We start from the raw sequence: 14,721 nt of genomic DNA, 5'->3' as shown, positions 1-14,721 counted from the left end.
GTTATTTAGTATGTACTGGGTAAAAAATAAATGAAAAATTTATCATATAATATAAACTTCTCAATGTCAATTTTTTTTTTAAAATAGTCATGATAATTACATTGCCGTTTTGATTTATAAATTTACTGATGTGTTTCCATTAATGTATGAAATGATTTTCTTTTCTGTAAGCAGAGTACAGGCTTCATGCTACGTTATATGAATAAACAAGGAGCTGCGTTCAATAAAGGCATGATGCCCCCGGTGGCATCCTTGTCGATACAAAGCAACCTAAGTCCAAAACGAGGTCAAGGTCAAACTGAGGTCAGATGATTTCTGAAGATGAGGAATGGTCACAGGTTACATCTGTATTAGTATCAATTCATTCTTGTAAGCAGTACTGATGCTAGACGAAACGGTCCCATATGGTTAACCAAGAGATGGCACAAATAAAGCAACCCAAGTCCAAAATGAGGTCAAGGTCAAGGTCAAACTGAGGTCAGGTAATATTTGAAGATGAGGAATGGTCACAGGTTACATCTGTATTAGTATCAAGTCATTCTAGTAAGGGGTATTAATGCTTAACGAAACGGTCCCATTTGGTTAACTTTGTACAGACGAACGAACGGACGATCAAAATATGCCTCCAACATCAGTAGATGCCGGGGGCATAAAAACGTTACACCATTATTTCCAGTTGATCAAACATGCAAAACTATATTCTGAAGAATGATGACTTTAAACATTACCTGGATCTCATTTTTCCTCACAAGAGAGAAATCTACAGTACATCCAAAGTGTGAGTCTGAACCCACAGCAGTGACAAAGCAAAAAAACATGATAATATTAAATCATACCTCTAACAAAGCCTCTAATTTTCTAATTTGTCTTGTTGATCCTTTTTTCTTTGCACTATCACCATCAGAGGCTGAACTTGGTCCTGGTTGTTCATTATCATGGTCTTGCTCATGTTTGTTTACTGATTCTTTCCCAGACCTTTCTTCACTTTTGTGCTTCAGTTTGTCTTTGACATCTATTTCTTTGTGTCTGTCAGATGTCTTCTCTTTATGTTGTTTTGATACACCATCATCTCTGTCGTATTTGTTACTATAATGTTCTTCTGTTATTAGACTAACTCTTTTTTTCTCTTTGATTTCCTTAACTTTACTTGATTTTTTATTGTCTGAATCATATGACCTGTCTGAGTCTGTGGCATTATGACTGTTATCTTTCATTAAACCATGTTTGTGATTTTTACCATCTGTTCCATTGGCTATAACATGATCAGCTTCCATTGGTTCTACTTTTGTTGAGATTTTCTCTATGACTATGGATGAATTATCCTGCATCTGAAACCGTTTCCTGGCCTTTTCATCAAATTTCTTCTTGAAACCTTCCATATCATCTACATCACTGTCTGATTCGCTATCAGTAAAAATTATAATTGGAGACTTGTTGGGACTACTTTTTTTTTTACATTTCGGACTGCTATTTGGAGTCCTCTTTTTACGTGGACTTCTATCTTTTTCAGTTTTGTTTATAAAAGTTGGTTTCAAATGATCGTTACTAGGACTAGAAAATTCTCTGTTTTTCTTTTTTCCTACACTGACAACATACTTCTTTTTACACTTTTCCCTGAACTTTTTGGCTTTAACAGCATCAAAAGAGTCTTCATCATCTGAAGAAAGTTCCTTATTTTTACCATTGACTTCTGAAGCTTTATGTAAAACCTTGTCCTCATCTACCTCTTCACTCTCCTCTGCATCTGTACCTTTATCATCAAGTTCTGATTCTAACTGGTCTCCAAATTCCTTTGTGGTGTCACCCATTAATACATCGTCATCATGATTACTCTCCGATTCTTCATAATCAATAATATGAACTTCTCCACTGCTGTTAAGTTTAGCACTTTTACGCTTTATCTCCTCTTTATTAACTAAATCATGTTTCAAATCTAAATTTTCCGCGATACTTTCTTTAGGTTTTGTTCCTTTCACATGTTTAATTGTAAAACATAATGGTTTTTCCTCATTTTCAATAAAAAGAACCTCACCATTATCCCATTTCTCATTTCTGGAATCTTGATCAGTGCAACTTCCAATTTCAGAGCAATTTTTAGAGCTTTCCTCTTTGTTTGGCTTGCTTTTCTGTTCAACTAAATCATGTTTCACATTTTCTTCAGTTTCGCTAGAAATATCTAAAATATCTAGACATTCATTTGATACTGCTACATGTTCACTTGTGTCACTTTCACCAGGTCCTTTGTCTGCTTTTTTCAGACTTCTAAAATAATTATTTGTACCAGCCTTTAACTCACCACTTTCACTTTTTTCATCAACTTCCTCATTGGTACATCTTTCATTCTCCTCTGGTGAATAACAAAGAAACTTTTCACCGTCTTGTTCTTGAATGATATTTTCAATGTCTGTGGCTGTTCGAATATCTTCCTCGTTGTTTTCATCTTCAGAGGAAGAAAACATTGCATTTATTTCTTTTATCGCGTTTTTGTATGACCTGGCTTTACATATTCCACTCGTCTCTCTTACTTTTTCATCATTTTCTTGAACAACTATTTTACCTAAGTCTGACAAGTACTTAGAATTTCTTTGTTTCTTTCTTTTTTCAGATTTTTCCTTCTTTTCATCTTCATGTTCAGCAACATCACTATCACCTTCAGCCATACCGCCAGATTCAAACAATTCTTCTGCAGTTGCATCATGATTTCCCTGCATCTGATCTTTATCGGCATCATGCACAGCTGTATCAGGTGCTATTTTCATTTCTTGATCAGAATTATTATCTTCTAATGAATGCTCAGACCCATCAAGTCTTAAACTCTTTACAGGAATTGCATTTTCTGAGCTGTTTTTTGCTCTTCCCATTCTCTGGTCACAGACAATGTTTTTGCCGGTTTTAGTCTCATGTTCACTTAAAGTTTTCTCATTTTCATGAGTTTTCCTTCTCTTTGCAGAACATTCACTCTCACTACTTTCATGACCTCGTTTAGATCTTCCAGGATCTCTACCTTGATTTTCATAACCATTGTCAACTCTGGCTTTGTTGTCTTTCAGTATGTTTAAAAAGTCTCTAAGATGAACAAAAAAATTGGACTCATCACTATCAATTTTTGCCTCTGCACAGAGAATATAGCGCAAGAATTCTTGGGACTGTTTATACTCTTCATCACACTCATGGTATCGCTTTTTCACAAGTGTTAAAAGTTTTTTGGTCGAATCATCAAGATATCCTTCACAAAACTGCATAAACTGGAATAAAAATGTTGAAAAAAAACACACAACATTAAATTTTGTTCTTGATAACATCAGAAATAAAGAAGACATTTTACAGTCAAAGAATACTTCAGTCCAAAACACTATAAACCATTAGCATGCCTTAATATGCAACAATTTTTAAAATGACCCATTAAATTTTAATGAAAGTATTGCAAATTGTATTCACTCTTTGAAAATATTTTCAATCGTATCAACCATTAACTGTAACTGAAATTTAGCATGAATTACATCCTGAAATTAGTGGAAATTCCACAGAATTGTGAATTCCTTTCCCAACATAGAATGGAGAAAACAGTTCAAAATACAACACAATTTGAAAATTGAAATGGCAAAAATTGCCTAATATTTGTTCATTTTTTGCTAGGAAAAATGCCTTGTGTAAAGTGTAAGCTTAGGGAATATAAATATGAAAATAGTACCCTTTCAAATTGTAGATCCATGTTCCAGCATCTGTTTCAGGCATTTGTCTCATGAGCGAATTTTCAAATCCATGTTATTTGTTGTTTACTTTTTCATTTACCCTGAAAAATAATAAAGGTTTAGTTAGTAGTGAAATACAAGAGCCATGTTACACATGGCTAATCCCCCTGCCGGGCATATTATAACTGAAGGCTAAAGTGCCTGGCAAGTTAGTGTCTGAAAGTATTAATTTTGGGGAAAGCTTTGAAGAACCGTTTAGTTGTGGTCCGCATCAGGGGTTTTAAGATGTGGAAGAAAGAATAAGTCAGTAGTGAGGTGGTTTACTGCTAAATTTTATTAATTTTCACGAACAGTATAGCTATGATGTTTTTCTATATGGCTACTGTAAAAAGAAGAATGGAAAGCAAACAGGGAACAAGAGTGCCAGAATGTCACAATATATGCTCGTCAAAGCAAATTTCTTTACTCTAGCAGCTATATTTGCAAATGGAATGTTAATTTTGTGGTTGTTTAGTAATCATTGTAAGTCTTTTGTTTTTTAAAGTCCACAAAAAAACTCCTTACCAGATAAAGATACCTTATATATAATAACATACACCTAAAATTGGTGAGTAACATCTATGTTGTACCACAGAAAAGTGGTCTTGTTTTTTCCCTAGGGTCAATTATAAAAATGTTACAATATAAGTTATTTATAGTAACAACTAAGGGAAGTTAATCTTAAAAAAAAAAAAAAAAAAAAAAAAAAATTGCAAGTCCACACAAAAATCTTTATCAGGTAGAGATTGGCCAAAATACACCTCAAAACTGGATTTAGCACGCTTGTTGTACTACAGAAAAGTGGTCTCGATTTTTCCCTACAACTAGTAATGAAAAAGTTACAATAAAAGCTATTTAAAGTACCAATAAAGGGAAGTAATTCTAAAGAAGGGAACTGCGCATGACACTTCGTCTCATGATGGTGTATAATTGTGCCAAGTTACATCAAAATCCTTCCATGCATGAAGAAGAAATGCTTCGGACAAAGTCATTCTTGTATCTGACCTTTAGCCTCTAAGTGTGACCTTGACCTTAGGTCTAGTGACCTGGATCTTGCGCATGACACTCCGTCTCGTGGTGGTGAACATTTGTGCCAAGTTATATCAAAATCCCTCTATGCATGAAGAAGAAATGCTCCGGACAAAGTTTTTATTCTTGTATCCTTTGACCTCTAAGTGTGACCTTGACCTTCGACCTAGGGACCTGGTTCTTGTGCACGACACTCCGCCTCGTGGTGGTAAACATTTGTGCCAAGATATATCAAAATCCCTCCATGCACGAAGAAGATATGCTCCGGACAATTTTTTTTAAAGAAAATATCATAAAGGGAAATAACTCAAAAAATAGGCAAGGCAGAGTTATTGTTCTTGCACAATGCACTTCCTCCCAATGTGTTCTATCAGTGTATGAAGTTTGAAGAAAATCCCTCCAGTACTTTTGGGGTTATGCTCCGGACAAAATGTTTTAAGAAAATATGATAAAGGGGAATAACTCAAAAAATAGGCAAGGTAGAGTTATTGTTCTTGCACACTGCACTTCCTCCCAACAAGTTCTATCAGTGTATGAAGTTTGAAGAAAATCCCTCCTTTACTTTTGGAGTTATGATCCGGACAAAATTTTTTAAGAAAATATGATAAAGGGGAATAACTCAAAAAATAGGCAAGGTAGAGTTATTGTTCTTGCACACTGCACTTCCTCCCAATGTGTTCTATCAGTGTATGAAGTTTGAAGAAAATCCCTCCAGTACTTTTGGAGTTATGCTCCGGACAAAGATTGTTGCGGACGGACGGACGCAAGCACGCACGCACGGAGAGCATTTCTAATATCCCCTTTGCCTTTGGCTGGGGGATAAATAAAAACTTAACTTGATTACTCAAAAATGTTACCTACTAGCTTGTTTGTTTTGGGTTTAGCTCCAATTTTCAACATTATTTCAGTTAATAGAATGGCGGGGTTACATTATATTTTTTAGAATGGGGCATGGAGAGAGAGGCTGACTGCAGCTAAGTTAGGGAAGAAATATAATATAATATATATATTATACCAAGTAACAATAAAAGACAATATGTAAGTTTAAGAATATATAGTGAAATTCATAAGCCAGTGGTTATTTCAGTAGTTGGGTAATAGCGGCAAAGCCCATCACGGGAGAGAGACTAAAACTGGGGGAAAAGGCGCATTGCATCGAAAGAAGTTTTGTCATTAATATGTTCTCGTTGTCTTATGTTTTGAATCGTACATTTGTATGGTTTACATTGGTACTAATAGTTCTGGTTTGGAAATGTTAAAAGGGAATTTTAATTAAAACAAGGCAGTCTGAAAGACAGCTTAATCCCCCGCCACTGTTTTGGATAGTGAAAGGGTAAACCTTTGACCTTGAGCTGTGACCTTGAACTGACATGGCTGACTCATGAATTCTGCACATTGTCTTGATGAGGTGATTATTTGACCTAAGTTTCAAGAAAATCCTTCAAAGGGGTTTAGAAGATACAGAGCTCAAACCTTTGACCTTGAGTTGTGACCTTGACCTTGAGTTGACATGGCTGACTAATGAGTTTTTGATGAGGTGATCATTTGACCCAAGTTTGATGAAAATCCTTCAAGGGGTTGAGGAGATACAGAGTGGACACAAAATGGAAGGCTCAAACATTTGACCCTAAGTTGTGACCTTGACCCTGAGCCGGCATGGCTGACTCCTAAGTTCTGCACATCGTCTTGATGAGGTAATCATTTGACCCAAATTTGATGAAAATTCTTCAAGGGGTTTAGGAGATACAGAGCGGACACAAAATGGAAGGTTCAAACCTTTGACCCTAAGTTGTGACCTTGACCTTGAGCTGACATGGCTGACTCATGGGTTCTGCACATCGTCTTGATGGGGTGACCATTTGACTAAAGTTTTATAAAACTCCTTCAAGCGGTTTAGGAGATATAGAGCGGACACGAAATGGATGGCTAAAACCTTCCTACTAAAAAGTGTTACGAACAGACGGAAGGACACCATTCCTATAAGCCCCCACCACTCGTGGCGGGGGATTAAAACAGGGGGGATATGCGAAGTGGGGAATGGGGCCGACTTTCGGCCTCAAAAAAAGGCAAAAATAACCCCACTGAAAATGTGCCATAAAAGTTTAACCAATACTATTACAAGCTCTGCACCAACTTCTTCATCAACATTGTAGTAAAATACCACAGACTCTACCGAGGATCGAATCCTTGACCTCGTGATCTGTAGGCAGACACTAACCGCGTCGCTAAAGGATTAACCCAACAGCAAGACTGAACATTGGAAGTGGCCTTATATACCTACAACCATTACAATATTGATCGAGTTGTATTTGATATATTCCATAATAAAATTTCAGCAAAATTTGAGATGTAAATATCCCTAAATATTTGGAAAAATAAGGTCCGTACCCCTTGGCAACCGCTGACAGTTTTATCTAGACTAGTGGTACTGTCCTACTCTTCCTAAATTTTTGTAAGTGTCTAGGGGAACAGATCTGTACCTCTAGAATCAGATTCTAGAAGCATGGATATGTACCTCTAGTCAATCCTGTTGGGGGTTGTCTAGGTGTTGTCAAGGGGTACGAATCTCCTTTTGCCAGATACTGAGTGGTTTACATCAATAATTTGGTAGAAAATTAAATCAAATAAGACTTAATCAATATAAAACTGCAACTTTAATCAAAATGGTTTACAGATACCACCATTCTCCCGATCATTTACTTTTTCTTCCGATACCTAAAAATCTGAGGAACTCCAAATAAGACAATTGTTCAATGCTGATAATTTATTGTAAAATAAACTGTTGATAAAAGATTCACCAGAATATCAAACTCTCTCAAAAAACAATAATGAATGATATTTGAAATTCAGCAGAAAAAATAAATTAAAACAAACATTACCATACCGGTATATGAAAAGGCATATGAACCCATTTAGGTTGTAATTTAACAATAAGTAATCGACATGGAACAGTTTTTTATATAAGCAAATAACAGACATGAGTTGAAGGAAATGTAAACATATGAAATACTCGTATTAAATGGCCACCACATGTGCGGAAAACATAAAATACTACATAAATCATTATTATAAATGGTATAGTCTGCCAATATTTTGGGAAAATGTGACTTCTGATGGCATTTTTGTTAATGCTCGGATATTAGATTTTTATTTGATTTTTCATTTGCAACAAAATTTAAGATACATGTATGCCGTGTTACCATATATTCTTCCCCTTAATGATTAATTACATGTTACTCCTTTATGAAATAGACGTAAACTTTAACAGTTTTCTATTTTCTGCAACAACTGCACTTCAATCTTTGTTTGAACAACAAAAAACTGAAGGCAGAGCTCCAGATAAGCTTTTGGTGCAATTGGGTATTTACCCATCACTTTTTGTCTGAATTGGGTAAAAATAATATCATTACCCAGCCTTTTCAGAAGTAATTGGGTATTTGCTAAAACCAATTGGGTATTTCACCAATCTTGCACAAACAATTGGGTATTTTACCTTTTGGCTTAAATCAAATTGTGTACGCTTACAGTATCATGGTGCATATCATTATCCGGATAGACTAACTACATAAAAGTACTCTAATGGCACCCTTCAATGTTTAATACAAAAATGTATTTAAAATTGTAATGAAATGTGATTAACTTAAACAGTAGATCTACCCTCTTTTTAAACTTTTATTGTTTTTACATGCATGTAAGCAGCTGCATGTAAGCAATGTAAACATGTGTATTTTAATTCATAGTACCAAAGATAATTGAGCTGTGCCATGAGAAAACCAACACAGTGGGTTTGCGACCAGCATGGATCCAGACCAGCCTGCGCATATGCGCAGTCTGGTCAGGATCCATGCTGATCCCTAGCAGTTTCTCCAACTCCAATAGGCTTTAAAAGCGAACAGCATGGAACCTGACCAGACTGCTTGGATGCGCAGGCTGGTCTGGATCCATGCTGGTCGCAAACCCACTATGTTGGTTTTCTCATGGTGTGGCTCATATTTTTTTCTCCAATCATTTAATGTTTTCTGAGAGACTTTTGTTCGATATTGTTGTTTTATTTTTTCACTTTTAATGCAGTTGGAAATCAATTCATCCACAATATCCTGAACGATGAGTTCACCGCAATATGCGTTCTCCCATAAGATGTCGTCCACTATTGGTGACACTACATAGTCACACACAGATAACTGTCATTGTTTAACAGCAAAATATCCCACTAATATGTTTGTTTGTGTTGCAACATTACAATGTTTTTTCTGCATCCTCTTTTATATTTCGTACATTTTATCGGCGTAAAAATTGTTTACAAAGCGTCCAAATCACACCGATCAGCCGACTGAATGGTCCTGTGATTTTCCCGATAAATAGCAACCTGATGTGTGGTAATGTATAACCAGTCAGTTGTCTAGCGTTATTAAAGTCTCGTACTAGTAATAAGGAAAATGCGATACGCAAGCGATTTTTAATGAACTGGGTATTAGGAATTTTAATTGCGCAGTATGAGTATGCACACAGTATGAATTCAATTGGGTCTTCTGCAATTTTGATTGCGTAGATACGCAAATACGCAGCTTATCTGGAGCTCTGTGAAGATATTGTAAGATAATGCGTAGCTCAACTTTTCGATGTAAGTATACGATACAGGTAATTTTTCATCATCCATGATCAGTATCACTTGACTTGTGTGTGTCAAGCGTCTCCATGTTGTTAGAATGCAGAAGATTGTAAACTATGCTAAATTAAGGATTTATGGACCACTTTAGACATAATTAAACATATTAAAGGCTTGAAGTATTAGCCTAGGGTATTGTTGTAATAGTACTATTTTTACCTGTTTATTGCGCATTTTGACTGTTGAAGTGACGAATAAAAAACTTGTTTCGAAAGTTGATAGGTACTCGGACACACGCAGTGGTCGCGCGAGGCGCCATTCCTTCCATTTTTGGGGGCACGAATTTGATGTTAAGGCACAAATCAATGGTAACTGGCCATAGATCTGAATAACACGCAACATTTGGAAAAAGATCTATACCTCTAAACAGGCATGTCTAGGGGTATGGATCCACACCTCTAGAATGAATTGGGCTAGGTTTTCTCATCAAATGACAGTACCTTATTTCGTATATATAGCAATTATTGGTTTAAACAGGCTGGTCACATTGCCCAATCGGGCTTAAAAGCCAAATCGAGCTATTACTGCCCGATCGGGCTTAATTTTATGAAAAGAAGTGTGATATTATGCCCATATCACATACAATGGCTTGACGGCGATTCTTCAAAGTCCTAAACTTTATACATTTTGACTAAATAAGTACATTTATGAAAAAAATATCTTGTCTGATGCGCAGCTATGCTTGAAAATTACCTTTTTATGCATATAAATATAGAACAACTAGCCTAAACAACGATATCTTTGCAAATCCTGTACCGATTCACTCAATTTTTTCAGGAGGCCGCCATCTTGACTTCCTGAAATGTTTTCTAATTTGCGACTATTGTAAAATGCATATATCGTCAGCATCCTTTTGTTTCAATAATTTCTACAGTCTACATAAATATTGGACTGCATATTTTTTTAATTGGGTATTTCAATAGACATGATAGATGAATATGACAAACAGACGGACATTCTAAATTAATAAGTCTCCTGGGTCTTCAACACTAAACACATAAAGGTAATTACATGTTGGTTCAGAAATTGTAACAGCCTATGATTAAATCAAATAATACATGTAGAAATGGTAGGGTTGGGGACTGACTTTAGACGCCATATTGAAAAATGCACTGTCTCTCTTTGAAACACAACCTTGAAATGACATCTATAAGTAGTAACGTAACAAGAAGTATACGTTGAAAATGCACGAGGTTCACAGGACTTACACAATCAAATTGAATCAATAAGAAAAAGGTACTGGAATTTAGATATACAACAAAACGGGTTCTAAATGCTATAGTTAATTTCATAAAGAAAAGGTGTCTACATATGTTTAATTATCGTTCAATTTAACCGGCAAACTCGCTTAAATGGTCAAACATGTCAGACTCATTAGCTTCAAAGTAAACGTTAATTACAGTAAATAATTTTGGCACATACTACTAATAAGTAAAACAAAAGGATGCTGACGATACATGTATATGCACATTACAATAGTCGCAATTTTTATAACATAACCTGGAAGACAAGATGGCGGCCTCCTGAAAAAATTGAGTGAATTGGTACAGGATTTGCAAAGATATCGGTGTTTTGGCTAGTTGTTATATGTTTATTTTGGGTCGCTTATGTCATTCAAGCATGGAAATTTTCCCCTTCGATGAAATTAGGTTAGGAGAATTGGCAATGACCTTGGAATGAAACTGTCGGAAGTTTTGGAAATGAAAATTTGGATATTTTAAAAATAACTGCATTGTACTTGGTTTCTTTGTAAGCAGCTACACATTTTCTATGATAGATATTTAATGCAGGCTATTTCACTATTCTTACGGGAGAGCCGTAGGAATAGCTTGTGAGGCTATTCTTACGGGACCGTAGGAATAGCCACTTCCATTTTATTAATGTGGATTAAAGGCAAACTACATGATTTTTTATGCATTTTGCCTTCTTTGTTTACGAAATACCATGTGCTTATTATGTTAACACAATTTAGTGACGTCAGAACTTTCGCATGAACTAGCAGCGCGTGTAAATGACAGAGGCATGAAGATTTAGGAAGGCACGAAGATACAGGAATTGGGGATACCAAGTTTAGAACTTTGAAGAATCGCCGTCAAGTCATTGTGTATTATATGGGCATAACTTCACACTTCTTTTCACAGACATCCCAACTCTCCCGATCCGATCGGGTTTCTCCCGATTCTGGTTGTTAAACCCGATCATCCCGATCAGAAGTCTCAATCTCCCGATTAAAAAAACCAACAACAAAACAACATAAACAACAACAACAAAAACACAAAAATTATGAAATAATCCATTTCTTTGCGCCTATCTGATACTGTATCACTACTGACGAGTCTGTAAACAACAGCTTTCAGATATTTTCGCACCTTATTCTACCCGTGCTGATTATTGTTTATTACACGATTTAACAAAGCCAGGTGTTGATTAATGTGTCACAATTGAAATTAAAATCCAGACATTAGATATCTAATTAAATTCAATCAAATTTAGATTAGAAATTATACTGGCTTTACCTTTTTCTGTAACTTTTTGAAATCGAAAGTAGATGGTCGCCGAGTCAACCTGCTAGGTTTTAAAAAACATTTCTCTAAATTATTTTGATAAGAGGAAATGTCATGGTAAATTTTAATATCACTTACTATCAAATGCTGTTAAACTGTCTTTGCATCATAACAATTTGTCAAACACATCCTTTTAACTGGAGATTTAGGCAAATCTACGAAAGTGTAACAATACCCGGACATTCAATTTTGGATAACAGAAATTTGATCAATAAAAGTATTTGAGCCAGGGGTTTTAAATACTGGTTGACAGGGATGAGAATCAAACAGTAAATTTTCTATTGCTTGAACTTTTATTCTTTTAGCTATATACATTTTGTTTTTACAGTTCTAACAGCTGTACTGTTTGTCATGTAAAATTCACCTGGGGAGTCTTCTTTCCAACAAAAGAAATAGAAGTGCAGGTTTAATTCTCAGTGGTGTTTTGAATTTAGACATAGTGCTTAAAGTGCCGTAACTATTTAATTTTGCACAGAAGGCTTCATGTATTATTCAGGGGTTCCATTTGACCCGGGACCCCGGGTCCAGACCCGGAAGATTTTCAAAAGACGCTCAAAGGACCCGGCATGATACTTGCCTGTGCGTCCTTCGGGACCCGGAGGCATTTTCCTTTGATAATCCTTTCTCTTATCATTCATTCCTTCAGTAAAACTATTTCCACGATAGACACGTGTATTCCAAAATAAACACTCGCGGTCATGCCCTCCTGCCTTTGATCGTCTGCTAAATCCCGCCCTTTCTCCTGTAGACATGCCTCGCTGATTTTTTTATCAGCAAGTTACGTCACCGCGAGTGCACATAGGTAACAAGAATCAACGAAGTGTTGAAATTAATTGATAAAGCGTATTGATCCTGTGTACTGTCAAAAAAGGCGCCAATTATTAAATTATCGTAAGCAGCTGATTACCGAGCATGTGAAAAGTACCCTGCAAGATTTTTTCATGCAAACTTTAAATTAGACCATTGCTTGGTAGTCATACTGTAATAATTTCAACAAGAAACTTCACAAATTTTGATGAACTTTGAAAGCAAAAATAAGTTTAGAATGTCCGTTCACGAGTCTAATTACATCCGATGTCATATGCATATTTCCAAAATTCCTTTAAAAAACTGACTTTCAATGCAGTTTTTAATGATAAGTAGCATCATTATTTGAGGATCTATCTCTGATTTAGCTTAGTTGGCCAAGTACACTGAGCAAAAACTACTTCCTGATGACATTCCGAAAGTGTACCAGTATCCGGATAGTACATTTTGGATACATTTTTATGGAGTGTTATAGCACTGTTCTGTTATTAAAAATTAAATGAAACATAGAGGAGCAGAACCTAATCAAAATAACATGAATTTTGATAAATATTAGTTTACAATATATGACCTGAAACTGACATTTTTATTATGCTGTAACATGATCTTGGGTTTATTGTTTTCTTAGTATAAAGATCTAACTAAATAAAAAATATAGTCAATTGTATGGACGTGTTGGGACAGGACTCCTGTATTTCGGAAAAGGACCCTTCAAAATTTGGGCCCAAGGGTCCTGGGACTCTTGGGTTTTCAGGTCTAGTGGAACCCCTGTATTATTGTTCCAAAAAATTAAAAATGCATGAATAATAAGATATAGACAAGTGAATTTTTTTAAGACTAGTGATTTTATAAGGGCAAATAAGTTTATATTATCATTAGATTTGTTAAAAGCTTCGTTATCATGAACATAATTACCGCGGTATAAAATCTCCCACTTGAACACCTCAATCTCCCACTTCGGAAAGCAAAAACTCCCACTTGGCATTCAGAAAAAGTTGGGATGTCTGTTTTCATAAAATTAAGCCCCATCGTGCAGTAATAGCTCCATTTGGCTTTTAAGCCAGATCAAAGAAGTATAAAATACACAGAATGGCAACTGGCTGTAATCTTGTGTCAGAGCGTGAATCGGCGTTATCTTAGTAAAACAAACATTGGCGAGCATGGAGTTACAATTTGTACCTTTTAAACTACATTTAAAATACATGTTAGCTTCTAAAATAATATTAGTTTAATGTGAAATAGTCTTAAGACACAAAGTACACGTTTCTTACCATCAAAAGAAGCGTGGTCATATGGTGATAATTAATTTACCGATGAATAGTTGCTTTCGCATATAAAATGGCGCGTGGAGAACGCGTCACTTCCGGTAAACGAGATCTCATTCAGTTGTCACGTTGTTTTGCCGAGATTTGCTCTATATGCCTTTCAAGTTGCCGATCTATTTATTTTCATAGCTCTTTGGCCAGATCGGGCAATGTGACCAGCCTGTTAAATATTGGAAAATATATTTTTTGATCGGAGATGGTGCAAGTTAGTTTTCCACTCTCTTGAAACTTACGCTGACTATATGTAGAAATCTTGGAGTTACAGCTCAAAGAATACAATGAATTAAATGGTTCTTGGACTACTCCATAATTTGGGCTTTCTTTTGTACAGTTTTATGGCAAAATTCGAACATTTTCATTTTTTTAGACCGGAAACTAATACATTTGGTGCCTTTGTTATAATAAATATTTATGAGATTTCATTCTTTGAGGTTGCATACCATGAAATTTTAGACACATTACATGTTATGGTTACAGAACACCAATTGTTTTCCCATAGACATACATTGTAACATTATGGCGTGTACGGTCTTCCATACATCGAAACATGTACTGCAGTATATCTAATTACAAGTTTTTCAAGAACTATCTTAGTTCTA

At 35.5% G+C, this 14,721-nt stretch overlaps 1 protein-coding gene across 4 annotated transcripts in view; it reads right to left on the bottom strand.

Annotated features, from left to right (window-relative positions):
* Positions 1-14,505, bottom strand: part of LOC123526107 (variant-silencing SET domain-containing protein-like) — a 45,246-nt gene extending 30,741 nt beyond the window's left edge. For all 4 annotated transcript variants that reach the window (XM_053525437.1, XM_053525438.1, XM_053525439.1 and 1 more), the window contains exons 1-3: positions 14,356-14,505; positions 3,692-3,793; positions 837-3,245 (exon numbers count right to left, since the gene is read on the bottom strand). In XM_053525437.1, the coding sequence (XP_053381412.1) occupies positions 837-3,245; positions 3,692-3,712 (2,430 nt within the window). In that variant the 5' untranslated portion in view covers positions 3,713-3,793; positions 14,356-14,505. The remainder of the gene's footprint in view (positions 1-836; positions 3,246-3,691; positions 3,794-14,355) is intronic.
* Between the last annotated feature and the right edge of the window lie 216 nt (positions 14,506-14,721).

The sequence above is a fragment of the Mercenaria mercenaria genome, chromosome 15 (assembly GCF_021730395.1).
Source record: "Mercenaria mercenaria strain notata chromosome 15, MADL_Memer_1, whole genome shotgun sequence".
Lineage (NCBI taxonomy): Eukaryota > Metazoa > Mollusca > Bivalvia > Venerida > Veneridae > Mercenaria > Mercenaria mercenaria.
This window is presented reverse-complemented; position numbering and strand designations above follow the sequence as displayed.